The following is a 26,963-nucleotide window of genomic DNA, read 5'->3' as shown; positions in this document are numbered from 1 at the left end:
GGCCATGGCATAACTCAACGAGTTAAATGAATTGGACTGGCCCGGAACTTCCACAGCTCCAGGACTGCGCCTGTGATTTGCAGAGCTGCCTCAAACCACAGCCTTGTTGCTTAACAAAAGGCTGGGGCTCTGCTGCAGCTGCTGATCTTCTCATTTTCAAGGCATGAGCTCATTTAGGAGAGGAGCAGAAGCGTTTTCCAGCATCCCCTCGTGTTGGGCAACAGGGGAGCAACAGGCGAAGCTCCTCGAGACTGCAGAAACACCTGACCAAAAACCAGCACTTTTCTGACCAAAACTGTGCCTCAGGGTGGGACCCAGCCCTGTCCTGCCTGCACAGGAGCTGCAGAAAAGGATTTTCACAGAAAAATGGCACCTGCTCCAAGCACTTCCCATCCTGCTCCTGGCCCGGCTGCTGGAGTGGGACTCCAACCCCTCAAGGCTTCAGATATTAAAATATCTGCTGATATTAATATTAATAATTAGTAATTATTAGTAAAATTAATAAAAAATAATAATCATTTAAAAGAAAACGTTATATAATTTAATAAAACTTTATATTTTGAGTTCAAAGGGAGAAATCCATGGTGCATCTCACATTTCTTTATATATAAAATATTTTTATATATAATTTATATATATATATACTTATATATAATTTTTATATATAATTTATATAAAAATAAGAATAAAATAATAAGTAATAAAAACATATTAAAATTAAACAAATAAAATGGTATTTTAATATCTGCTGATATTTTTTCTGATCAGTTAAATCCCCCAAGCAGATGCTCCAGAGGATTTCTGAGAAGGGGCCTCGGGACCAGCCCTTGAATCTGCCAGGAGGAGGAGAGGGGCTGGGAAGGGACCCAGACCCTTCCAGGGGGACATGCCAGGCAAAGGAAAAAGGAACAGCAAGAACTCTGGGAAGCCCTTATCAAAGGGAAATTCAGCATGTTAAATCAGGGACTTTCTGGACATCTCTTAAAAGAAGCATTATCAGGGAACTAATTAATTTTACAGCTTAAAAAAAAAAAAATGCATGGCACACTGCCTTTCCACACCATCAGAAACAAAGGAGTATGAAGTGCTGGGAACTGTCCCCAAGCTCAGATTAAACTTCTTTGGGGTTATTTCCTCTCCACTGAGGAGCTCAGGGAGCACAAACTCCTTTTATTTTGCAACACCCTTCACTGGGCCATGAGGCTGGAGGTGCCCAGCTGCCCCCCTGCCTCAGCAGGGTCTGTGCAGGAGCTGGCAGGAGCAGACAGTGCCCTCCATCCCTGCCACGTCCCACCCCAGCCAAAGCTCCCCATTCCACTGCCCCTCGCCCCAGGGCCAGCGCCACCCGCTGAACTCACCTGGGGCACAGCTCCAAGCACGAAAAGGAGTTGTTTCATTTTATCTGGGGCTCATTTCCCAGGGGCTGGAGGGGATTCAGCCCTGCAGAGGGACAGTGCCATGCCAGGAGCACACAGCTGCCAGGGGGTCACTGCTAGCCCAAAGCTGGGCGGTCGGATCCCAGTGCTGAAACTCTGCAAAAATCCCCCAGATTCGGTTTAAAATATGTAAATACTGCAGCCTGAGAGCCGTGGCCATGCCCACAACCAGAGCCCCCCATGCTCTGCCTGAGCCCAACCACCTGAAACTCTGGTGCACCCCAAAATCAGCCCAGGCTTTGAGAACCATCCCCATTTCCAACACAGCAAAACAACCAAGAGTTTAACAACCCAAGCCATCTTTATTTTGGAAGTACTTCCAGCTGGGAAAGGAAAACCCTCACCTTTACAAGTACAGCCAAGTGCTGAAAGAAAGGCAAGTGTGTAAAAGGAGCTGCAGGTGCTCCAGCAGCAGCAGGAGTGTCCCAAAGGTGTCACCTTCAGGCTGACACCCTCTGCTTCTGCTGCCAGAGCTCTGCGTGTTGGCTGTGCCAGAAATCTCACTTGCTGAACAGAGATAACTCTTAAATAAGGACATTTCTTGGGAACCTAAACAAAACCAGACAGATTCTGAAACTCTCCACAGAAAATCACAGCCTTGTCACAAGAGCACCGAGTGAAGGTGTTCTTCAAGCTTTGGATCCATCACAACAGCCCTGCAAGGCAGCTCCAACCTGCTCACCTGGGAATGGGGACCCAAAGTGGCTGGATTTACCCCAAATCCAGTTTATCTCTGGGAGCACAGGCTGGGTGTGTGTTGGGTGGATGGGGTTTGGAATGGCACTGATAACAGCTGAACAAAGAGCTTCCAGTGCCAGGAATAATTCTGCTGTTCCCAGGGCATTCCCTGGTTTAATTTTGCCTGTTTTTTCCCTATTCTGGCAGTTACAGACATTTTAGGACACTTTGAAACGCTTCTAACATGAGGACAGTGATGTTTTGGGGTGGAATTTTTGCCCCATTTTAACACATGATGTCACCAGGCCAAACAGATCCCACCCAAAGAGGGAATTAATCAGTTGAGCCAAATTCTCTGTCCTTTCTGGAGCTGCACAAAAACCAGTGCCACCATCCACTGGGCTCCTCCAAGATAAACAACAGCACCAAACTGAGCTCATCTGGCTTCTAATCCAAAGTTTTCCCATCTGAAATGTGAGGAAATATGGAAACATCTGAAACAGACAGCACAGAACTATTTTACAGACTATTAACTCCAAGTGGAAGAATAAATTCAAGGCAGACACCAAAGCTGCTCACAGGTCACACTAATTCCCTAAATCCAGGTGACAAAAATGTGCTGGATTGATGGGCAGGTGACACTTGGCTGAGACACCACTGGCAAAAAGACACCAAAGAAATGTGGGATTTGGGAAAAACGCACTCAACCTGTGTACACACCTGCATGGGGAAGCGCCAAGAGAATTCTGAGTCCCAAATTTCTCCAAATATAGGCAAGAGCTCAGAGCTCCCAGCCAGCAGCAGGGCTGGGGCTAAATAAATGCAACACCTGAATTTGGGGTTTTTTTGCTTCTTTTCTGACAAGTTTCACCCCTGTCAGGCAGTGCTGGAGCTGCAGTTTGCTTGAATCTTGTCCTTTTAATCCCTCATTTCCAGGGCTGTGCTTCCCTGGGGTGTTCAGGGCTTTCTGTAGGGCTTGGGCTCAAATTTTAACTGCAAACCCAAAGTTGTGCATTTTTGTGCAACCTGTGGGTACAAAAGAGGAAGTGAAATTCTGCATAAGGAGTTCACATTTCCCTATGTAAGAAACTGATGGAAACAGATTTTGGCTGAAAACACTGATAAACCTTTATCAGACACATCACACACATTATTGCCTGAAAATTACAAACAGCTGGGACACACAACTCCAAATTTACCCATTTTTCTTTTTGAGTTTTCTCAAGAAAAAACAAGGTCTTTTCTAACTTTAAAGTGAAGATACATAAATGATATGACTTATGAAGCCAATGTCTCAATAGAAACACATCTCTGTATCTGTTCATTGCAGAGCAAAATGAACTGGGAGCAATCTTTAATTTCCCCTTATAAAACTAAAAAAAAAAAAAAGAGTGATGATAGCTTTGCGTAGAAAAAACCAAAAAAATAATATATTTTCAACACACATCTGTCATATCTCAGGCTAAAGGACCACATATCCTACTCTTTTTAGTGCTTCTATGCAAACCAAAGGCACCTTTCTTATGGGTGAGGCTGTGAACTGGGACCCTTTTATTTGGGTTTGACAAAGGGGGTGACAAAATGGGTGACAAGATGGGCCCTGTGTTACTGACTGCAACCACAACAACGAGGGACTGGGGAACACTGGAGCTGATGAATGCACCAGCAAGGAAAATGCAACCACCTCCAAAGCCCCGTGTGTGAGAGCAGCTGGCAGGACACACGCTGTCCCAGCCAGGGGAACAATCAGACTGCTGTGAACGGAGACAGGGCACAACCACACCACCCTGCCCACCCTGTGAGCCCCCAGCACGCAGGACAAACCCCAGGGGCACCCACGGCTGCCAGCCTGCAGGGCAGGGGGCGGGCAGTGCCAGCAGCAGCAGCCAGGTGGGGCACCGAGCTGAGCTGGCCGTGCAGCTCAGGAGCCTCCTTGCAGAGGGACTCTGCAGAGGTTTCTCCCCTTCTCTTCTAAGCAGGTGCATCTTCAAAGCAGAAGCAGGGGTGGCTGGGCTGGTGAGGAGCAGGGCTGGGTGTGCAGGATGGGCACAGAGCCCGGGATGGGCACGGCCAGACCCCGCAAACCCCTGGGGCAGGAGGCTCCAGCAGAGACTGGCTCTGCTCAGACACTGAAGGACAGCCCAACCTGCAGAGCCAGGGGAGCTCCTGCACCAGCCACCAAGTGCAGGAGATGCTGTGGCAGTGCCCTCCTGCCCAGCAGTGAGGGGAGGAGGGTTTGGGCTCAGCCAGAGGAGCACTGGGATGCTCACAGCTCCTATTCCAAGGCCAGGATGGTGGGACAGGCTCAGGGCTCCCAAACCCAGCTGTCCTTGCCCAGCCCAGCTCCAGGAGCAGAGGGAGAATCCAGAATCTCCCCAGAGGAGCACGAGGAGCTCAGAAAATGACTCTGTCCTCCTGTGTCCTCTCCCACCACAGGCTGCTGTTCAGGGTGCCAAAGCTGCTGTCCTCCTCCTCCTGCTCTTTAGCCAGCTCCACAAACACCTGGAAAACAACAGAGAAGGAACTGAATTTTCAGTTAGAAAACTAATAAATATTAGCTATTATTAACTTTAAATTAGGTGTCTAATTAACCTATTAAATAATTATCCAAAAGGTAAAAATACAGCCAAGAAGAGCCCATGCTCCTTGTAAGAACTTCCTTGGTCACAAATACAACTCATGCTAAAATCCTGATGAGTATTCAATGTATTGCTTCATCTCTGAGTAAGACATTTTTAGGATTTTGAGGTTTTTCTCCTTACTCCTAACCCTCCTACCTCTTTTCTTCAATGAAAGGGAAGTTCAGCACTGAAGGACATTAATTGTCAGCAATAATTAATCCACAATAAGCAATTACAAATCTCAGCTTCACCCTCCTTCCAGTTACAAACAGCAAATGTCTGTTCTTGGAATAAATCAGAGCAGCTTTTCCACTAATTCCACACATTTGCCTTCTTCCAGTCACTGCAGTTGGCATCTTATTTTTAGAGGGGAAAACGGGAATAAAGAGGAGCTGGAGAGCTGGCAGATGTGATTGACTTTGCAAAAAGGGAATTTAGTTTCCCAAAAATGCCCCAACAGGCATCAGCAAAGCAGCTCCAGTGGTCTGAGAGCAGAGCTTGGGGATGAGCTGCCTGCACAGGGTCCATCATTATGAGATCATGGAATGCTCTGGGTTGGAAGGGACCTTAAAGTCATCTCACCCCACCCCTGTCATGGGCAGGGACACCTTGCACTGTCCCAGGCAGCTCCAAGCCCTTCCAGCCTGGCCTTGGGCACTGCCAGGGATGCAGGGGCAGCCCCAGCTGCTCTGGGGATTCCATCCCAGCCCTTCCCCACCCTGACAGGGAAGAATTCCCTCCAAATATCCCAGCCACCCCCTGCCCTCTGACACCTTCATCTGGCAGAGTTTACACTCAAAAACCAGGGTTTAAACTCACACACCGGAATTCAACACACCTGTTCCAGTGTTGCTTGAGAAAAGCTGTAGTCCTCGATGTTGAAGGCGTGTTTTACTGGTGAAAGAATCAGTAAGAGCAGATTTAGGGACACTTCACTTACTCTTGATTTCCCAAGAAACAGAGTTGGGGACAAACATCAGGAAAAGGAAAATTAAGTTCAATAAATTTAGAACAGAAATGGAGGAGTGACATCACATGGCAGAAGTGTCAGTTATGGGAGACAAAAGGATTTGTGTGTGTGATGTATGGCAGGTGCTTCATTACCTTCCTCCAGCTTGGAAAAACAATGTGAAAGTGACTGTACATCTTCTTTAGGAATTTTATACGCCAAGATGGAAGCAAAACTGCAACAAAGAAGCAAAACAAATTTAGCTTCAAGCAAAATACAAATATTAATACCCCATGGAATGGATTTGAACTCCTTTCCTGAAGGTTACTGCAGGAATTCTGATTGTCACAGTCACACAGGAGAAGGGCAGTGATGCAGCTCCAGGTGCATCAGCTGAGGATTGTATTTGCAGAGGATTGTATTTGCAGTGATCCCCGTGGCAGGGAGGAATGATAAATCTGACTCCATGTGCTCAGAAGGCTAATTTATTATTTTATAATACTATATTATATTAAAGAATAATATATTTGTAACTGAGAGGTGACTGTAAAGGCTGCTTCAATTTTGTTAGGCCACCTGTTGGAGTAGCCAGTTTATTCATCACTATTTCTGAATCAATTCCATTTAAAACTCTCAATCTTGTCCCTAATATCCCTGTTAGATCCTTTCTTATTCTGCTCCTGAGGTATACCTGTCTTTGTAACCACGTTTTCCAGCCCTCAAAGGATGTTCTTAGGAAAGAGGAGCAGGCTGGTTGGATTTTTGAGATGTTAATTTGCATTAGCGACTCAACACGTTTGAGAGACCATTCTGGACTGAACAACAGTTGTTGTTCACTCACATTTTTCACTAGTAGGGGCCTATTTCATACACTTCAGGTTCAAGTTTGGGTTGAGTCTGAAATATTTGAGTCTTAGTGTGGGTTGCATAAGGCCTTGCTGTAGTAAAAAGTGCAGTGTCTATTTTAGATTTAAATGAGAGCCTGATAGCATCCTGAGCCCAAAGGCAAGTCAGTTCCACAGGCTGTATCAAGGTGAAATTACACCAACAGTCTGATTCACTTGGGCCATCACAAACTTCCTGGTTACAAATATACTAAACTATACTAAAGAATACAGAAAGGATATTTACAGAAGGCTAAAAAGATAAAAATGAAAACTCCTGACTCTCTCCAGAGTCCTGACACAGCTGGGCCCTGATTGGCCAAAGAGTGAAAACAACTCCCAGCAGAATGCAATGGAACAATCACCTGTGGGTAAACAATCTCCAAACACATTCCAAAGCAGCAAAACACAGGAGAAGCAAATGAGGTAAGAGTTGTTTTCCTCTTCTCTGAGGCTTCTCAGCTTCCCAGGAGAGGAATCCTGGGCAAAGGGATTTTTCCAGAGAATTTGAATGGCACAGCTGAGACCACCTGAGACTGTCCTAAGTTCATGCTCCTCCACTCAGATTCATTCTTTTCTATTCTGCTTACTCAGGTTTGCTTCCTGGAGCTCCCAGAGCCCCGAGGGTTTGGATTTCAGCAGAGCTGGGCACATCCTGGAAGTTTGCATCACAGAGCCTTCCTGCAACCCCCACTGCAGCCCAGGGAGTGCTCTGCCCTGCACAGGGAACTCTCCCTCCTTCCCTCCCTCCCATCTCCCACGTTTGAGGAAGGATCCCAATCCCAATCCCTCAAGGATCACACTGCTCTGGATGCCTGCAGTGCCCGTGTGGAGTCTCTGCAGTCACTGAGCCAAACTGGAGCTGCTGGTGGAACAGCAGCCAGCCCACCCTGGAACCGAGACCCCCAGAGACCTCAGGCATTTCCAGGTAAGGGCAGAGAGTCAGAAACTTGTGTTTCAGCCCTTTCCCAGGGGCCCTGACTCAGGAGGAAGCTGTCAGGCAACAGCTATGCAGAAATCCAGTTTTGCTTCCTCTGTGCCAAACATCTGTGTGGGCTCCGGGCCCCCGCCCTGCCAGCCCGGGCTCTGCTGCCTTCCAGATCCCTTCCTTTTTTTATTCCTCCTTTTTTTAAAGCTGTAAATATTTACATTCCTTCCCTAGTGCCAAGGAGCTGCTGTGAAATCAGAGGGTTTGATTAATTTGATTAATATCAGTATTTTCTGGGTATCTGTCAAACCTCACCTCTCCTGGCGGTTGGCGTTGGGGAAGATGTGCAAAATCTGGCTCTGCAGATACTCCACCTGCTGCACATCTGCTGTTTCCCTTAATTTCATCTCCAAGAAGTATCCTCTGCCAAATTTGCTCTTCAGGTGTTGGACAGTACCTATACACCTATAAATTACAGGCAGAAAACACAAGAACAGCCTAACCTCACACAGATCCTCTTTGCTGAGAAGGATTCATTCAAGGTACCAAATTCAAGGTACCAAATTTATCTGTATTTTTAGAGGAATGCATCAGCACAGCTGCCTGTGCCCCCTGCCCCAGGGGGATCTGGGGGTACCTGAGCTGCCCTGACACCAGGATGGCCACACGGTCACAGACAGCATCTGCCTCCTCCATGTAGTGTGTGGTCAGGATTGCTGCTCTCTCCTTGTTCTTAAAGGCTGCTCGGATTGCCCTCCTGCAAAACACAACCCAAAGCACCCCTGGACAAAAACATCTGCCAGGGAACAGCAAATCCTGCCTCAGTAATCCTCATAATCCTCTATTTATGGATTAATGCTATTCCCACAGCAACAATTAACACCTGAGTTTTCTAAAGACAGCTCAAATCTGCATTCCTGATATTATTGCAAGGATTTCTTTCAACCTTCAAGCCTGTGACTCCCAAGTTGCTCTGGCAGACAGGTTGGGCTGATGCTCCCCTTCTTGTGAGACCCCACCTGCAGTCCTGTGTCCAGCCCTGGGGCTCCCAGCACAGGAGGAGCAGCTGGAGAGAGCCCAGAGGAGACCATGGAGATGCTCCAAGAGCTGGAGCACTTCTGCTGTGGACACAGGCTGAGAGTTGGGGGTGTTCATCCAAACAGAAGCTCTGGGGAGAGCCCAGAGCCCCTCCCAGGGCCTAAAGGGGCTCCAGGAGAGGGACTTGGGACAAGGGATGGAGGGACAGGACACAGGGAATGGCTTCCAAAGGCCAGGGCTGCATGGGATATTAAGCAGAAATTCTTCTGCTTGAGTGGAAGATATCCCTGCCCAAGGCAGAGGGGTGGAACTGCATCATCTTCATGGTCCCTTCCAGCCCAGCCCAGGGAGTTATTCCCTGTCTGTGGCTCCCAGGGAGGGATAACCCAGCAGGGATAACTGTGCCCAGAGCAGGCTGGTGCCCTGGGCCACAGCACTCACCACATGTGCTGCTTGGCCTTGGGGTCCATCCCCGTGGAGGGCTCGTCCAGCAGCGTCACCCGCGGGTTGCCCAACATGCTGAGGGCAAAGCAGAGCTGGGGGAAGGCAGAGGGGCAGGGTGAGCACAGGGAGGGTGCTGGGGACCCCCAGGGGGACCCCAGAGCCCCCCTCACCTTGCGTTTCAGCCCCATGCCCAACTTCTTTGTTGTCTTCTGCAGGTGGTCCTTTAAATCCAGCACGCTGGCGATGCTGGGGAGGGAAGGACCAGGTGGGAAAGGTTGGGAAGGGGAGGGTTTGGCTTCCCCCTCACCAGAGAATGCAAAACAGCTCCTTTGGAAGAGCTCAGTTACAAATATTTGCCTATCAAGTATTAAAAAAAGAAGAGCAAAAAGCAGAATTGGAGCTTCCATACAGAGCCACGTGTCCTGGAGGAGCCTTGGTGACAACAGAAACAGCTCCAAGCTCAGGACTCCCCATCCTTGCAGCTTCTACAAAGGTCACTGTCAGTACTTTAGAACCTCAGAAAAATAACTTTAAAAAAAACATGCACCAAAATTAAAAATCCCAACTGAATTTTCTCTGGGTGAACTTCCATCTCTTCATCTACGAATTCGCAACAGCAGAATTTCAACCAAGCTTAAAATGGTTTAAAATGGAAACAAAAACTGCATTAGGAAAGGTGAGAAGGGGGAAAAAAAAAACACACAAAAAAAAAGGCCAAAAACCCCTCCAGCAATAAGGCTGAAGATAAAAAAAGCAACTTCAGTTCAAGCACAAAGATTTCTGTAATTAACAACTCACCGCTTGATGACCTCCTTAACATCAGACTGGCTCATGCCTTTGATAGCACCATAAATCTCAAAGTGCTCCTGCAGGGTGATATCTGGCCACAGAGGATTGGTCTGGGGACAGTACCCCACGAATTTCACAGAGTCATCCTCACTGCTCAGCCCCAAGGAATCATCTCCCATCAGGACCTGTGAGGAAAATGGCCAGACCTTAATCCAGAATATTGCGAATTTACAAACTCTTTTTGCATAACTCTTTCAGCAAAAAACCCCACATTTGCATGGTTTTAGTAAAATGGCCTCAGAAGTGCTTGCAATAATAACAATAAAATGGAAGTGTGGGTTGATTTTTTGTGTAACTGTGGCACGGAACATACCTGCCCACTGGTTGGCTCAATCTCTCCAACAAGCATATTAATTAACGTGCTTTTCCCAGCTCCATTGGGTCCCAACAAACCCAGGATTTCTCCTGAAAAGGGACAACACAAACATTGCCCACGAGATCAGACAAATGGTTCCAAGAGCTGCTTTTATAAATCAAACAGCTCAACAGCAAGCAACTGAACTCCAACCTTTCTTCACACAGAGGGAAACATGTTTGGTTGCCACTTTCTTTATTTTTCTCCCCAGAAGAAATTCCTTCCTCTCATCAAACTCTTTGTGCAGGCTGCTGACCAGGATTGCTGGCATCTGGCAGAGAAGAGGGAGATGGCTGCAGATCCCAGCAGCTCTGGAGAGCCCCAAATTTGGGGGAATTTGGGTTTTACCTCCTCACTCCTGGGGCTGCTCAGGATCTCTTTGACTCTCAGCCTCTCTGCCTTCACATCCTCATCCTCGTTCTCCTCATGAGGCACATCTGAGAACTTCCAGGGCTTGGCTTTGGTGAGACATTTCCTAAAAGGGAGGAAAGCAGCACGAGGCCCCCCCTGCTCAGCTCTCAGCTGAGGCTGGCTCAGGGCTTTGGTGCTCTGTCCTGGTTTGAAAGGAAGGGAGTTTTTTGGGGTGCACGGTATGGTACAAGAGGGACTCCTCTCTTCTTGATGAACTGAGAAATTCTTGATTATCTGAAGGGTGGAGATGGACTGGAAGTCGGTGATCTGAGGGGTGGTAACTGAACTGAGAATCCAAGGTTTTGTCCTACTGTGATGTATTGGGAATTTGGTGGGGGGAGGAGGAATGTTTTGGAAGGTTTTCATCCTGAGTTCTGTGTGTGTTTCTTTTTACATACAGTTGTAGGTTAATAAAGTTTTTTTTTCCCTTTATTCCTAAGCTGGAGCCTGCTTTGCTGTATTTCTGGTCACATCTCACAGCAGACTCCAGGGAGAATATATTCCCATGAGGGCACTGGCATTGCACCAGAGTGAAACCATGACATGCTCAAAGGCATTTGCAGATTCCTGCAGCTCATCCCAGAGCAGGAGGAGCTCAGGGACTGCCACTGTGTCACCTCCCTGCTGAGCTCTCTGTCCATGCACTGGGAATGGCAATTCCCTTGGTTTTACATAGGGAACAACCTTACAAATGCCTGATTTTGCAGAGGAAATAATGTCGCAGACATCTTTTATCAAAAATCCTTTCCTTAGGATTTTTCCTCCTGAGAAGCTGAGAGGCCTCAAGGACAAAATGTGAACATTGATTATCTGCTGCTGTGGAATGCAACAGGTGTATCTGGGATTGGCCTATGTTGGTTGTTTTTAATTAATGGCCAATCACAGCCCAGCTGGCTCAGACAGAGCTGAGCCACAATCCTTTGTTATCATTCTTTGCTGTTCTATTCTTAGCCAGCCTTCTGATGAAATCCTTTCTTCTATTCCTTTAGTATAGTTTTAATGTAATATATATCATAAAATAATAAATCAAGCCTTCTGAAACATGGAGTCAGATCCTCCTCTCTTCCCTCATCCTCAGAGCCCTGTGAACACGGTCACAGAAATAACCCCCCCATTTCTGCACTTCAGTGATAATCAGAGAGATTTTATTTCTCCCACTGCACACCCCAGTTTAACCCCCACCAGCACCTTCAGAACCAGTTTCTTTGGGCAGTATTTTGGATCAAAAGCACTCAGGAGACTCACCTGAAGAAGGGATCTGCTCTGACCGTCCTCCCCCCGTTCTTCAGCTCGAAGCAGCGCAGCAGGAACAGCCACAGCACACACTGCAGGTAGGGCTGGGCACACACAAACCACCCTGCTCACCACCAGCCAGGCTGGGGACCCTGGGTGACCCCCCCACAGGGATGAGGGACAAGCAGCTCCAGCCCTGCACCACCACACAAGTGGTGGTGTTGCCAAGAATATTAAATATATCATTACAGGCTGCTCAGCAGGCACAACCAAAGTGGGTTGAGATTTAAAAGCAATTATTTGGGGTTTTTGTGCAGAGAGGGGACTGCTCTTGCTCTGGAGCTCTTGCTCCATCAGCAGGGATTCCCATAATAATCACAATTAACACTGGCAGTGTTAATCAGGCCGTGGGGGCGGCAGATGTGGAGCTGGTGGGCACAGCAGCTCTCCTGGCTCAGCATCAGAGCACATCTTTACTGGTAAAGATGATGGACAGCAGGGGATCCCAGCAGGAGCCACATTTCCCCACAGAAAACTGGGAATTCTCCCTCTATAAAACCAGAGAATGCAATGCCATGCTCACAGCCAGAACTGCCACCAGCAGCCGGTCCCAGGGGTCGTGGAATCCCCCACTCTCACTCTTGCCTTTCCATGAGACCTGGGAATTCAGGGAAAAGCATGCTCAGGTAAAGAATCACCTACACAGACTCCATTTCCTACACTTGCATCTCATTCAGGTGCTCAAGCACTTCCTGAGCTCTGCAGAGACTCTCCCAAAAATAAAATCCAACAGCTCCATCCAAAGCCTGAGGCTGCTCCTGCTTTCAAGCCACCCACTCCCAATGAACCCTCATCCCATCCCTGGGTTTGCTCACCTGGCTTTCCTTGGAATATCACAGAATCATGGAATGGTTTGGGACCTCAAAGCCTCTCTCATTCCATCCCCTGCTGCTCCCAGCCCTGTCCAGCCTGGCCTTGGGCACTGCCAGGGATCCAGGGCCTGCCCACCCTCACAGGGAGGAATTTCTTCCCAAAATCCAATCTAACCCTGCCCTCTGTCAGCTTGGAGCCATTCCCCCTTGTCCTGTCACTTTATCCCTGGTTTCAAGTCCCTCTCCATCTTTCTTGGAGGCTCCCTCCACTCAGAGAAAGGAAATTTCATGAAAAACTTGCTGCTTGCCCCATTTTAAAACCAAACCACTTTGCTTAATAGGAAGAAGGTGATTTTCCTCCTTAAGTGGCTACACAGGACACACCAAGGACACCCACCCAACCCCAGCCACCTCCCAGGGCTCTGCTAAGGACCCCTGCAGTCCCCTCACCTTTATGAAACAAATCAGGCAGCCAATAAGGGGATAAATAGGGATGAAGATGGAGAAGACATAGTGCAGGATGGTGGTTACCAGGTAATGGTCCAGGAAAAAGGACACCTCAGTGACCACTGTGCAGAGCAGGGCTGTCTGTACCAAAGGAAAGGGGAAAAATGTCAATTTTCATCCACTTCAGACACTCCAAGCATAAGTCAATTAATTGAAAGAATTTTTTCTTAAAGCTTTTATCACTCAGGACATGGCAGTGAGTGAGATAGTGGTAAAAATTTCCCATTTCTTGTGCAATAGGGACACACAAATCAACAACACAACTGGGATTTTTTGCTGTGGCTTTGGAAATCACCAATCTTCCCACTTAGCCCAGCTCCAGGCCAAGTCACTCACCACTGAAAATATAAATGACCAAAATTCCTTCGTGTTCTGGACTTTTTTAAAGGTGAAAGAGACCACGTAGGTGAAGAGCACGACCGAGGGGACGTAACCAATCAGGCAAAAAATCTGCAGAGACAGGAAAGGATTCTCAGGGAAGGTGCAGCAGGAATTTTTATGCATAAGGATCAACTGGAATTACCTCAGTGGGATAGAGAACTCTGGATTTATCTTTGTCCCTTTATTTGATGTATTTTGCTGCCTTGGTGCATAGAGAATGTATTACTAAAGACACAAATTAAATCATGTGTGGAGAGGCAAAAACTCCCCTCCTCTTCAGCTTCCTTTAAATTCTTTCCTGTTTTTAATTTTTTTTTTTTTTTTTTTTTTTTTGTAACACAGGCTCCCATAAATGCTGACCTCGAGATTCTGGCAAATATTAAGAATTCCACCACGGCATTTTTGCAGAAATTCAAACAAGGGTAGAACAGCAGCCTTGCAGCCACATCCCAAACCTGATTAACTCTGGCAAAGCAGCTGGGAAAAGCTGATTCCTCTCAATTCCAGCCAGGATCACGGGGAATCCTGCTCTGAATATCAAAGCCATGCAGCCTGGTGGTGTCCTGCACTTAATCCCATCTGCAGTTCTCTGCAGAGATGGGCTCTGCCCAAAGTCACCGTGCCCCTTGTCATCAGCAGCAGTCACCAGTCACAGCACAGAGCACAAGCAGGCTCAGGTTTGTCAGGTTTCTCTCGTGTTGAGAAGAAGGGAGCATTTCCTTGGAAATTCCTGCTGGCTTAAGAAGCAACAAGGCTGGAAAAGAGCTTTGAGATGTGAGTCCAGCCTGTGACCAAGCAGAGCCCTCCAGGGACAGACTCCAGCACCTCCCAGGGCAGCTGCTGCTGCTGGGCCAGAGATGGCACAGAGCTGGATCAGAAGGCAAAGTGGTAAAAATTCTGTTTGTCTCATCCTCTCTTCTTTTACAGCTTAGTTTGCTACAGGTGGACTTGACTGGTCATTTAATTAACACATTTCACTTGATGGGTTAATTAACAAGGCACCCATTTGTAAACAAATGAGGAAAAACAGATGATTAGAAAAACACTCCTTGTAGGTTGGTTGTAATGTTTGGTTATCATTGTTCATTTTTAGCTCTTTAAAGCTTCTCAGGTCGATTCTGGAAAAGCTTATTGAGCTTTATTTCTCTCTGACCAGGCTGTCACATCCACAGGCAGCCCCATCCCAGTCCCATCCCTCAATTTAACCCCAAGCTCAGTGACCCTGATCCAGCCCAACCACACCATGGCAGGTATTTAAAGCTGACACAGCAGAAATAAAGGAGCATTTCCCTGGAAAACCCTGGTGGTTTAAATCCCCTTCCAGTCCCAACCACCCTTTCTGTGAAGAAATTCGTCCTGTGTCCAACCCAAACCTCCCCTGCTTGATTTTATTCCAGTCCTGAATGAAACTCCCAACTTGGAGCCATTTTCCCCATGAAAAACTTTCTGTGTTTGTTCCAGAAGCATTTTTTGTGTGTATCCATGGGGAAAAATCAGCTGAATCAGGTAAGGGAAACAAAAAAGACTTGTGGAAAAGAAGATAACCCTGCTGTCAGCCCAGCCCAGACTCACCACAGCCAGGAACTTGCCCACATAGAAATAAACACCATAGTGGAAGGCAAAGAGGCTGCCAATCATCAGGATGAGGATGAGGAAGAACAGAGGCAGGTCCACCACAGCCTGGCCAATCCAGTAAGCTGAGGGATAGAGCCCTGCAATCTTCAGCTGCGTGTAAGCCTTGATCTGCAGCAGGGGAAGAACACAGAGTTAATGAAAATGAACATTTTGTGAATCCTCCCGTGTTATGTTGTTATTGCCAAACTTGGCTTGGCTCAGAAAAGCTTCTCCCAGATCTGCTCCACCCTTGGCATTGTTTTAAACCCCTCTTTGGCTCTTTCCAAAGAGGAAATCCCAGGATTCTGACCTCCCTGTTCCTCTCTGCAGGGACACCTGGGTGTTACCTTGTGGTTTTCTGCGTTGTCCATGGCGAAGTAGGGCGGCATCCCAGTGATGATGATCCCCAGTAGCACGGCTTCAAAATAGATCTCCAGCCTGAAAATTGTGTCTGGAAGGTCCTGGGGTAGAAATCAGATTTATTCAATGCCAGAATGTGACCCAAAAAATGCTAAATTAGGAGTTGGAACATGGCTGTGAATGGTAAAATGAAAAGTCCATGGGTGTCAAGATCACCTGAGCTACAGCAGGAAGAAAAACACCTGTGGAAGTTTTGGGACTATTTAGATGAGGAATAAATAAGAACTAAAGAACTTTTCAGAGCATTTTTCTCCTGCTGCAGGTCCTCTCCTCTCCCAAAGGCCCCTCCAGCTCTGCACAGACCAAGAACTGCAGGCAACCTCCAACAAACCCATAATTAATGAATGAATTAATGAATTCATTAATTATTAATTACTGAATTCACAGGACCATGGAATGGTTGGGGTGGAAAGAACCAAGGGGATCATCTCATCCCAAACCCCAACTCCTTCCACCAGCCTGGGTTCTCCAAGCCCCACTGAACCTTTAATTCCTGACTCATCCTCCTCTCTCCAAGCCCCTTTCCTCCTCCCCTTGCACACCTGCAGAGCAAAGTGCCAGCACCTTCTACACCCTCCTGAACCCTGCAGACAGCCCCAGACAGCTTTTCCTTGGTTTGTGGGGTGCTCCTGTGGAGCTCTAGGACACAAAATAATTGTGTCCTATAATATATATAACAAAATAATACCTGGACTTTCCAAGGTAAAAAAGAGAGTGTTTAATTTCTGACTCCAACATTTAGAGATTTCTAACAGTGACAGTGGATTGGAGGGTGACAGGGCCACCTCTCCAGTGACACTGGACAAACCAACAATCCATCAAATTTCTCCTCTGCTATAAAAGAACAAAAACCAGTAAGTTTTTTACATAAAATGTGTCAGAAAGTTCGTTACAAGAATAGAAACATCAAAAATCTTTAAAAAATCCCCCAAAGCCAACATTCCTGCACTCCTCCTGCCCCCCAGGGATGCTCTGCCCTCTCCCCAGGGTGCCAGGGTGGTTTTTTGGGAGCTGCTGACCTGAACCAAGGGGTTGCTCCAGATCTGGATGCTCTCGGTCACGTTCAGGCTGCGCAGGAGGAGGTTGCTGACAATGTTCATCAGAACTGGCAGAGAATGCACCATGGTGCTGTTGAAGATGATGTTGAAAACATAATTCTAGGAAGAAAAAAATATGTGCTGCATTAATGCCTCTGCTCTGAGAGGGGCTCTCCTTAATTAAAACTGAGCATTGGGATGAATCTTTGCATAATCAAGTGCCTTGCAGGAGGCTCTGGGCTGCTCTGGGTGCTTGGTACACACAGCCTAATGAAGGAAATCGGGAATAAATTCCTAATGAAGGAAATCGGGAATAAATTCCTAATGGAGGAAATCGGGAACAAATTCCCAGCACGTTTCAGGAGCAGTGAGGCTCAGACAAATGGCACTCCAGACAATTCCAGTCTGGGAAACAAAACACAGGAGGAGCTGCTCTGGGCTGATCCTGCTCGTGGGTTTAAAACCTGACAGGAAAGATGTGCAGGAGCAGCACTGTCACACTGCTGGGAGCAGTGTCAGGGGGTAAAAATGGGGACAAGAGCCAGAGCTGGCACATTGTAAAGCAGTTCCCTTGCTGGGGATTAAATATGATCCCAAAGTTCAGATCTTCCTGTTACTGTGAGCACGTACAGCCCAAGAAACTGATTTTTCTTTACACACGAGAGCACCATGGAATTATATTTCTGTCAAACTGTAATTCAGTCAGTACAAATTAAAAAAAAAAATCATAAAACATTCCTCTGCCCAGTGTCCTGTGAAGTAGAATATTTCTCCTGGCTTTCTGTGTCCTTGTGGGGAAAAAAAAGGGAATAGAAGTTTGATTGGCTTACTGTAATTGATATAATTATATAATTGTAATTATGGAAGAACTTTTATTTTGCTAATATTCCCACTCTTTCATCTTTGCAGCCTCTTGTATAAGCAATATTATATGATTCCATCAATTATATTATATTCCATCAATTATATTCCATCCATTATATTATATTCCATCCATTATATTATATTCCATCCATTATATTACATTCCATTATATGATTCCAAATCAGTATTATCTGATTCCACGACTCCAGAGCTGCTTTTCAGGTGAGAATTTCACACAGCAGCGCCAGGAGCTGCTCTGTGGGCACAGCCCAGCCAGTGTGTGCCTTACCTGCCTGGACTGGAGGGCAAACACGTTCAGAGCTGCACTGTGAGGTGCCACTGAGACATAATCACTGTCATTGAACATCTCCCAGAGGATGTTCATGCTCCCCAGGGAGTGCACAATGTCACTGATATCCGACTCTGGGGACACAAAACAACAGGGAATCATTTAAACTGGAACAGACCTTCAGGATCATCAAATCCATTTTTTCCCTGGTGAGGGCACACCCTGAGTGCTGTGTCCAGTTCGTCCTCCCCAGTTTAGGAGGGACAGTGAGGACCTGGAGCACATCCAGAGTGGGCAGCGAGGCTGGAGAGGGGCTGGGAACACACAAACCCTGAGAGGAACCCCTGAGGGAGCTGGGGGTGCTCAGCCTGGAGCAAAGGAGACTCAGGGGTGCCCCCATCACCCTCACAGCCCCTGAAAGGTGCCTGTGCTCAGCTGGGGCTGGGCTCTGACACAACCAGAGCACACAGCCCCGAGCTGCACCAAGGGAAATACAGGTTGGAGAGCAGGGAAAAGTGTTTGACACAAAGGGGGATAAAGTTCTGGAATGTTCTGCCCGGGGAGGTGGGGGAGTCCCCGTCCCTGGGTGTGTTTAACAAAGCCTGGATGTGGCACTGGGGGCCAGGGTTTGGGTGAGGGGCTGGGGCTGGGCTGGACTCGATGGCCTTGGAGGTCTCTGACAACCTGGGGATTCTGTGAATTCTGGGAATTCTGTAAATTCTGTGGATCCTGAAATGCAGCCACTCCCCATCCCTCAGCCATGTCCCTGAGTGCCACATCTCCCTGTCTTTTAAATCCCTCCTCATCAGCAGCCTGGAGTATTTTACACAGAATTATCCATGCACAGCTCAAACAGCTGCTGGTTTCTACTGCCTGGGTTCCTGCTGGGTACTTTTAAAACATCCTCAGTTGCAACAAAAAGGGATTTTCCCAGATGTTTTCCAGCAGGATTTTCATGGTGATTTATCTCAATGTTTCTGGCCACTTCTTTCACCTGAATCATCTTCTGACACAGCAAGAAAAAGGTCACGCAGATGGGAGGAGGATCTCCAAACCAAACCCCATGGCACAAACTGACAGTTTACCACCCCTGGGCACTTGGAAACTCTTCATCTGGGTTAATTCCAAGGGAAAAAGTTCATTCCCAACCCCAAAACCTGGGAGAAGGAGAGAGGTGGAGGCAGGAGCTGCTGCCCTACCTGTGGAGTTCTGCAGCAGGAGCCGACTCCTGTACTTGTGATTGTTCTCTCCAGGCTTCAGCAAGTACAAATCTGGGGAGAGTTTGATAGCAGCTACAGCATTTTTGATGATGTGGTGTATGAAAAACAACAAAATCTGAACTACAAGGAAAATGAGGAAAAGCAACAACCTGAAAGAAATAAAAGTTTGGGGTTTGTTACAGTTCAGTGAAAGCCAACCCAGTTTTATGTGTCTGCTATTAAAAAAAACATCTCCCTCACCCTCCAAAAAACCATTTACTGACAGAAATTACAGCTCCACACTGGCTGTTTTTTAAATGGGGAAAAATGAAGGGCAGGATGTGCTTTCCCTGGTGCCATTCAGGCAGGATGTGGGACTCCCACACAGAGGAGGAGCCCCAGTACTCACATAACTCTGACACATTTGTTCTCCCTTTTCAGGCTGAGGAAGTGCACTTTGGCTATGGTGGAAACCTGCTTCTTCCACAGGGCTGAGTTGCTCATGGCTGGTGCCTTGGCCTCAGAGAGCATCAGCAGGCTCTGCTCCATGTCATCCAGGGACTTGGTGTCCACCTCCTCCTGGGCTTGCTGCGAGTGGAACACGCTGTAATCTGGAACAGGGCAGGGAAACAGGGGGTGATCTCTGACAGCTGGGGGGAAAAGGGGCAGGAGGGGGAGCCAGGGGCCAGAGACCCCGTGCTCTGCCTGCTGTAGAGGTCACCTCACCCCACCTATCACATCCCAATCCCATCCCATCCTGTCCCATCCCAATCCCAACCCACCCCATTCCAATCCTATCCCCGTCTCAATCCCACCCCATCCTAATCCCACTCTATCCCCATCCCAATCCCATCCCATCCTAATCCCACTCCATCCCCATCCCAATCCCATCCCCTCCCCATCTCATTGCAATCCCATCCCATCCCACTCCATCCCAATCCCATGCCATCGCCATCCCAATCCTATCCCCGCCCCTCCCCATCCCAATTCCAATCCTCATCCCATCCCCATCTCATCACAATCCTATCCCATCCCACTCCATCCCAATCCCATGCCATCCCATCCCATCCCATCCCAATGCCATCCCAATCCTATCCCTGTCTCAATCCCATCCCCATCCTATCTCATCCCCATCCCATCCTATTCCAGCCATTCCACTCCATCCCCATCCCAATCCCAATCCCATCCCGCTCCATCCCCATCCCATTCCATCCCCATCCCAATCCTCATCCCATCCCCATCCCCATCCCAATCCTATCCCATCCCCATCCCCATCCCAATCCTATCCCATCCCCATCTCATCACAATCCTATCCCATCCCCATCTCAATGCCATCCCCATCCTATCCCCATATCAATCCCAATCCTAGACCCATTCCATCCCAATCCTATCCCCATCTCAATCCCATCCCATCCCAATCCTGTCCCCATCCCATTCCACCCCCATCCCCATCCCAATTCTATCCCATCCCACTCCACCCCAATCCCCTCCCCATTCCCTCCCATCCCAATCCCATCCCATCCTCATCCCAATCCCATCCCCATCCCATCCCAATTCTATCCCATCCCAATCCTATCCCCATCTCACTCCACCCCAATACCCTCCCCATTCCATCCCAATCCCATTTCATTCCATCCCAATCCCATCCCATCAAACCCCCATCCCAATCCCATCCCCATCCCCGAATTTAGCCCCAAGCCCAGTGACCCTGATCCAGCCCAACCCCACCCATGGCAGGTATTTAAAGCTGACCCAGCAGAAATAAAGGAGCATTTCCCAGGAAAAACCCTGGTGGTTTAAATCCCAGAACCAACAGGGCTGGGAAAGACCTTTGAGATCCCCGAGTCCAGCCTGTGACCAACCAGACCAGGGCACCAGGGGCCATCCCATGAACCCCCACCCCATAAACACCTCCAGGGACAGAGTCCAGCACTTCCCTGGGCTGGGCAACCCCATCCAGTCCCAGCTGGGACTTGTGATTCAAAATTTTGCCACCAAAAAGTGCAGATTTGCCCCAGTTTTGTACCCTTGGGCTGTGTGTGCACCTGCATTACCCAGCACCTGCAGACCCAGCTGTTAAATCCTCTTAAAGCCACTCAGAAACTCTGTGCAGTCTCTCTCATTAGGGAGTAATTTTCATACCAGCTACAGAGTCCATATATTTACTCATATTAATAATTCTGGATCACACAGAAAGCTCCAGAACAATTAAAAAACAGCTCAATCCATTCAAAACTGACATTAAAAAAACAACTGACTCATTCTGGAGTAATATTAGGCAGTCCCAACTTTTCATTTGGACTGAAAGTTGATTTAAAGTGAGACAAGCTGAGCTGTTTCAGCCCTAAGTGCAGCTATTGTTCACACAAAAGGTTGAAAATTAATTTTACCCTTTGCACATTTATAATTTCTTGAAAGCAAACTACCTTAGGAGAATAAAGGGCATTTTAAAAGGCAAGTAAAGCAAAAAGGGCATTTTAAAAGGCAAGTAAAGCCAAGCAGTCAGATGTGAGGTGGCTGGATGAAAAATTCATCAGTAAAAAGCTTTTCCCCTGGATGCTCCCAAAATCTGCCTTTTCCTGTGCTGGAGTCCTGGTTGCTGAGAATTTTACACTTTCTGGGCTGGCAGACTCTGACCTCCAGGAGAACAGAGCATTTCACCTGAGGCTGTGGAAAAGGCTTCCAAAATTAATTAATAGCACTAAGATGACGAGTGTGGAGTTTAATTGGAGGTGTGTGATATCACCAAGTAAAAAACTTAGAGTTAGGGGTTTTCAAATATATATATATATATATATATATTATATATATATACTAATATATGTAGTATAAATATTTATATATAATATATAGTAATATATATTATATATTATAGATATAGTAATATATAATATATATAGTAATATATAAATATTATCTACAAATATATAATTATAATTATATAATATATATAATTATATATAATTATATAAAATATATATTATATAAAAATATATAAAGTAATATAGTAATATATAATATATATTATATATATTTTTTTAAACATAGCAATATATATAAAACAAAATAAAAGTTCTAAAGCAGAAGCAGAAGTCCTTCTTCTTTACCTTCTTCTTCATGAGTTTAAATAGTATTTTGTAATTAAATATTGAATAATTGGAATTTCAAGGCAGTCACACGATGCTCTTTGCAGTTCACAAGAGTTTGTAGGGTTTTTGTAAGGTTTTTGTAGGATTTTTGTAGGATTTGGGGCTTTCTTGCTTCCTCTTGAATACTGAATATAAAATATTGAATATACAATATTGAATATTGAATATTGCATGTGAATATGTCAAAAGCCTGGGAAGTTTTGAGAACCAAAGGATGCCCAGGTGCTGGAGCAGCTCCCTGTGAAGGATGTTTTCTTTGTTCCCTCCTTCTGGCAGTGCCAATCCCACAGGAACTGAGAGCAAAGCAAAGCTGAGGGCACAGCCCTGCTCCTTCCCACCTGCTTGGTCAATCTCTGCCTCCACCTCCAGCTTCAGGTAAACGTCCTCCAGCGTGGTCATGGACACGCCATAGGTGATGACCCCCAGGTGGGAATGGGTGTCCAGGTCAGAGAACAAACCTAGGGACAGAGGCAGCTCTGAAACTCTGCTCCAGCACCTGCCAGGAGCTCTTCAGGCACATCACACACTCCCCTGAAGCTCCTGCTTGCTGGGAAAATCAGGAATGTGGGAGTAGCCAATAAAGCAGAAAGCTGTGGTTTGAGAACCAAGGTGGGACAGGCTCCTTTGAGGATGAAATTTCAGGCTCTGCGGTCAGGAAATGGGGTTTTGGTTTTGCTGAAGTTGTGCTGCTCCTAAAACCTGGCTCAGCATCCTGAAGCTGCTGGGCTCAAAGTTTCCTCAGGGCAGGTTCAAGGGGAGCTCTCCTGGAAAAATCATATCCAGGACAGCTCATCCTACCTAAATCCCTGCCCAGGGACAAAGGAGCTTACACATAAAACCACTGAGTCACTTTATAAAAATAATTAATAGTCATTTCATATCTATAAATATATAAAAATGTATATATATATATATATATAAGAATTGCCAGGTGTTTAAGGCCAGGTTAACCAGGCAGGAGATGCTGCACAGGGCACAGAGCTTGAAGACCAATGTGAGGTTCAGAGTGGGAGAACTTACACAGCACCTTGGGTGAAAAATGTTCCTGGGTTTTTGTCAATCCTATGAAATCAGGACTTTAAAAAAAGGAGCTTCAGTGCCAAGGTGAGGCTGAAGGGAAATTCAAATGTACAAAACAGGAGGAGCACTTGGATATTTGACAATACTCCTCACCCCTCCACAGCTTCTCCTGTCCCAGCTGACAGTGTGTGTTCCCAACCTCAGCTCCCCCTGAAATAGTTTGGGGGAATTGATTCAATCTCAGACTTTTTGCAAAGCTCATAAATCATTAACCTCAATGCAACAGGGGAAAAAAAATCTTTATGGAATATCAACTGCATGTTCCCATCAATATTGATGCTCTCTTGGCTTCCCACACAGGATTTATTCCATTTATTTCTGGGAGGAGAGCAAGGAGCCCTGCCCAGGACTGCTCAGATAATTGCTGCCATCTAGTGAAATCCTCCCCTCTGCTCCCTCTCTCCATGGAATTTCAAGGCAGTCACACAATGCTTTTTGCAGTTCACGAGAGTTTGTAAGGTTTTTGTAGGGTTTTTGTAGGATTTGGGGTATTCCTGCTTCCTGTTGCAGGCCAGTCCAGCTCTTTGGACCCTCTGCAAGAGGATGGTGATTCTGCAGGACCAGGGGATGCTCAGGTGGAAGGGACTCCTCACCACAGAGGCATCTCCCCAGCCACTGCTGCTGGGCACCCACAACCCTCACACCTCACTGGAAGAGGTGACAAAACCCTCCCTCACCTGAGAAAACCCTCCCTGACTCCCCACCAAACAATAATAAATATAAAAACATCAAAGCACAACTGACACTTTTATCAAGAACATCAGCTTAAAGCCACACTTAATAAACACCCCCTGTTGCAATCACCGATCCCTGCAAGACAAAACCCCACAAATACCTGCAAACTTGTCCATGTCCTTGAGAGGGAGGGTGTACACGAGCTGCTCATCGTTCTGCTGGATCAGGCTGGCTGCAGGGATGTGCTGCCTGATCAGAGACGTGGTGGCCTCTGTGTTGCAGTAGGCATCAATGTGCATGCTGGAAAAACACAGCAGGAATTGGGGTTTAGAGCTTGGCCTGCTCCTGGCACTGCAGCAAACATTCAGTTGTACCATTGTGATTTAGATTTTCTGGTTTTCACATTCTGTTTTTCTGATTTTCACATTCTTTAGTGTGTAGTTCTGAGCTTCATATTAAATGTTGGTGAGCTCTCTGCACAAAACAATTCCTGCTCCAGCTGGGCACCAAGGACAAATGATCCAAATCTCAGCCCAGGAGCACAAACCCCGTGGGCTGCAGAGAGAAAAACAAGCAGGGTGGGACTGCAGGGGCTAAAGCTGGAATGGGACAATGAACTGCAAGATGCAAATGGAGCAGAACTGATCCCAGGGAGAGACCCCGTGCCCGGCCGTGCGTTTTGGGACCATTTTGGTTCATCTTGGGTTCATTTTGTGTTCCTTTTGTGACCATTTTGGTTCATCTTGGGTTCATTTTGGGACCATTTTGTGACCATTTTGGTTCATCTTGGGTGCAGCCCTGGCTGGGCTCTGGTGCTGCCCAAGGTGGATCCATGGAGGAGATGCTTTGAATAAATCCCTGCTTTATTCTGGAACTCTGCCCAGCCTCTGCTCCAGCTCAGCCTCCTCAAGGCATTAATTCAAGAATAAAAGGATCATTCTGGGGGGTTCTTTCTTAGAGATTCCAACATAAAAGAGTAAAAAAAGAGATGCATAATGGCCCCTAAGAGGTACAAAACTGAGCACAGAATTACCTCAGGCGGTAACCAATGCCCCACTTGCTCTTGAGGAAGAGAGAAGAGCCGAGGCATTTCAGCATCCCTTGGGAAATCACAGCTTTACGATCTGGAAAGGGAAGTCAGGAGGCAGAAAATCAACAATTTCCTCCCAAATCCCCCTCTGGGTTGCACACCAATGGTAGCCCAGGGCTGGGGGCTGAAGCTGGGCTGGGGCAGGGCTCACCAGCCAGGATGTCAGCCTCATCCATGAAGTGGGTGCTGAACACTGTCACACGGTTGGCTTTCCTGCTCCTCAGCAGGTTCCAGACGATGTGGCGGGAGCAGGGATCCATCCCCGCCGTGGGCTCATCCAGCAGCAAAACCTGGGGGCAAAACCACCAGGGCTGCTCAAAGCCACAGCCCCCGAGCTCAGTAACCCCTCCCCAGTGCAGCCACACTGCTCTCCACAGAGAAAAGCAAGGCACAGCTCTTCCCAAGAATATTTCTGGGTTTCACATCCTCTGAACCTCAGAGAAAGGAAAAACAATTCTTATCTCATTTACTGCTCCTGTGTTGTTCACAAGTGGAATGCAATGTGGAAGATTGTTCACCTGAAGGGAATTGATAATTGGAGTGTTTTGATTCACTGATCAATTGAATCCAAGTGTGTGTGTGGGGACTGTGGGCTGACAGTCACGAGATTCTGTGCAGTGGAGTGCAGCTGAGTGCTTGGCAGATTCAGTTCAGATGTAATGTAACATAACACAGAATAATATAATATAATAAAGTAATTAATTAGTCTTCTGATAAGATGGACTCTTCCTCATCATTCCTCTCCAATGTCTGAGAAAAAAACATCTGCTACACCCCAGCACACCCAGAAGGGTTTGTTTGAAACCTGCCAGTTAATTCCTGTAAAATAGGAAACAGCCCAGATGAACAAGGCAGCTTTTGTCACTGTGCTTTGAATACATCCATCTGCCCTTGTGACAAATGGAAAAATTCTGTGATAAATTCATGCCACAGCCTGCTTTATTCTGCTTCCAATGGAATTGTGTAGTAGAATCACAACTTAGCCATGGATTCACTCTTTCTACAGAGGGGTGGTTGAAAGCACACACCTGCTTTGAAAACCCCCAGGAAGTGTCACACACATCATTTTTAACCACAGATCTCAAAGCAGTCCCCATCCTCACAGGCCAGAAATTACAGAGCTGCAACACAAATGAGCTCTCTGGCTCTGCTCCTGCTCCCAGCTCCTGGATGGCTTTGGAAGGAAAGCATCCAATGATTTCCCTGCTGGGGGATAAATGCTACCTGCCAGAAATTACACACAGAACCTGCCATGCTATTTAGTTGCCAAAGAGATCAAACCCAAGGCTGCTGCCATTACTGAGCCTCAAGCACAAAGGCTGAGAGATTGCAATGACTGTAATTAAACCACAAATGAAGAAAAAAAGGTGCTCAAAGGAACAATTTCTGCATTTTGCACATTAGTTGGTTGTGACAAAAAAGAACAAGCCTTCCATGGATCAGCAACACCAAGCTGAGAATAATTCTGTCCCTCTCACCTTGGGGTTCCCAAGAACAGCAACTCCCACTGACAGCCTCCTCTTCTGCCCCCCACTTAATTTTTTGGCTTGATTGTCCCTGATGGGCTGCATCTCCAAATCCAGCAACACCTTCTGCACCTTGAAAACACAAGAAACACATTTACTGTTAAAAAAAAAAAAGATAAAATTTTAAAACCAGATTGTTAACAATTAACATTCAAATTAACTGCTGCTGGTTCCCAGAGTGTTCTGTATCTGAACTGCACAACCTACACACAAAGTTTAATGGTGTCTATAATTGGAGCTAGATGCCAGATTTAAAACATTTCATGAGCATTTTAATCTTAGGAAAAATTAAAAGTTTATCCTTGTCTAAATATCTGCCTGTTACCTCTCTGTCCACTGTACCACACAGGAATATTTCCCTGCAAAAGGAAAACCCTGCAGGGATATTTTGATTTACAGGTTAAAAACATTAATGTAAGACAACACCCGTGGCC

The 26,963-nt window shown here is 46.8% G+C and overlaps 1 protein-coding gene across 5 annotated transcripts in view; it reads right to left on the bottom strand.

The window, feature by feature from the left end:
* Nucleotides 1-1,718: 1,718 nt before the first annotated feature.
* Nucleotides 1,719-26,963, bottom strand: part of ABCA5 (ATP binding cassette subfamily A member 5) — a 49,555-nt gene continuing 24,310 nt past the window's right edge. For all 5 annotated transcript variants that reach the window (XM_066566065.1, XM_066566064.1, XM_066566066.1 and 2 more), the window contains 26 exons: nt 26,482-26,601; nt 25,155-25,293; nt 24,947-25,037; nt 24,074-24,213; nt 22,497-22,616; nt 19,419-19,620; nt 19,010-19,179; nt 17,811-17,944; nt 16,640-16,777; nt 15,548-15,661; nt 15,159-15,329; nt 13,542-13,655; nt 13,149-13,286; nt 12,410-12,484; nt 11,839-11,930; nt 10,531-10,657; nt 10,336-10,453; nt 10,141-10,232; nt 9,777-9,952; nt 9,149-9,224; nt 8,976-9,070; nt 8,134-8,253; nt 7,812-7,961; nt 5,840-5,919; nt 5,574-5,629; nt 1,719-4,616 (listed from right to left, as the gene is read on the bottom strand). In XM_066566065.1, the coding sequence (XP_066422162.1) occupies nt 4,509-4,616; nt 5,574-5,629; nt 5,840-5,919; nt 7,812-7,961; nt 8,134-8,253; nt 8,976-9,070; nt 9,149-9,224; nt 9,777-9,952; nt 10,141-10,232; nt 10,336-10,453; nt 10,531-10,657; nt 11,839-11,930; nt 12,410-12,484; nt 13,149-13,286; nt 13,542-13,655; nt 15,159-15,329; nt 15,548-15,661; nt 16,640-16,777; nt 17,811-17,944; nt 19,010-19,179; nt 19,419-19,620; nt 22,497-22,616; nt 24,074-24,213; nt 24,947-25,037; nt 25,155-25,293; nt 26,482-26,601 (3,156 nt within the window). In that variant the 3' untranslated portion in view covers nt 1,719-4,508. The remainder of the gene's footprint in view (nt 4,617-5,573; nt 5,630-5,839; nt 5,920-7,811; nt 7,962-8,133; nt 8,254-8,975; nt 9,071-9,148; nt 9,225-9,776; nt 9,953-10,140; nt 10,233-10,335; nt 10,454-10,530; nt 10,658-11,838; nt 11,931-12,409; nt 12,485-13,148; nt 13,287-13,541; nt 13,656-15,158; nt 15,330-15,547; nt 15,662-16,639; nt 16,778-17,810; nt 17,945-19,009; nt 19,180-19,418; nt 19,621-22,496; nt 22,617-24,073; nt 24,214-24,946; nt 25,038-25,154; nt 25,294-26,481; nt 26,602-26,963) is intronic.

The sequence above is a fragment of the Molothrus aeneus genome, chromosome 26 (assembly GCF_037042795.1).
Source record: "Molothrus aeneus isolate 106 chromosome 26, BPBGC_Maene_1.0, whole genome shotgun sequence".
NCBI lineage: Eukaryota > Metazoa > Chordata > Aves > Passeriformes > Icteridae > Molothrus > Molothrus aeneus.
The sequence above is the reverse complement of the archived record's forward strand: the minus strand, read 5'-3'. Positions and strand labels throughout refer to the sequence as shown.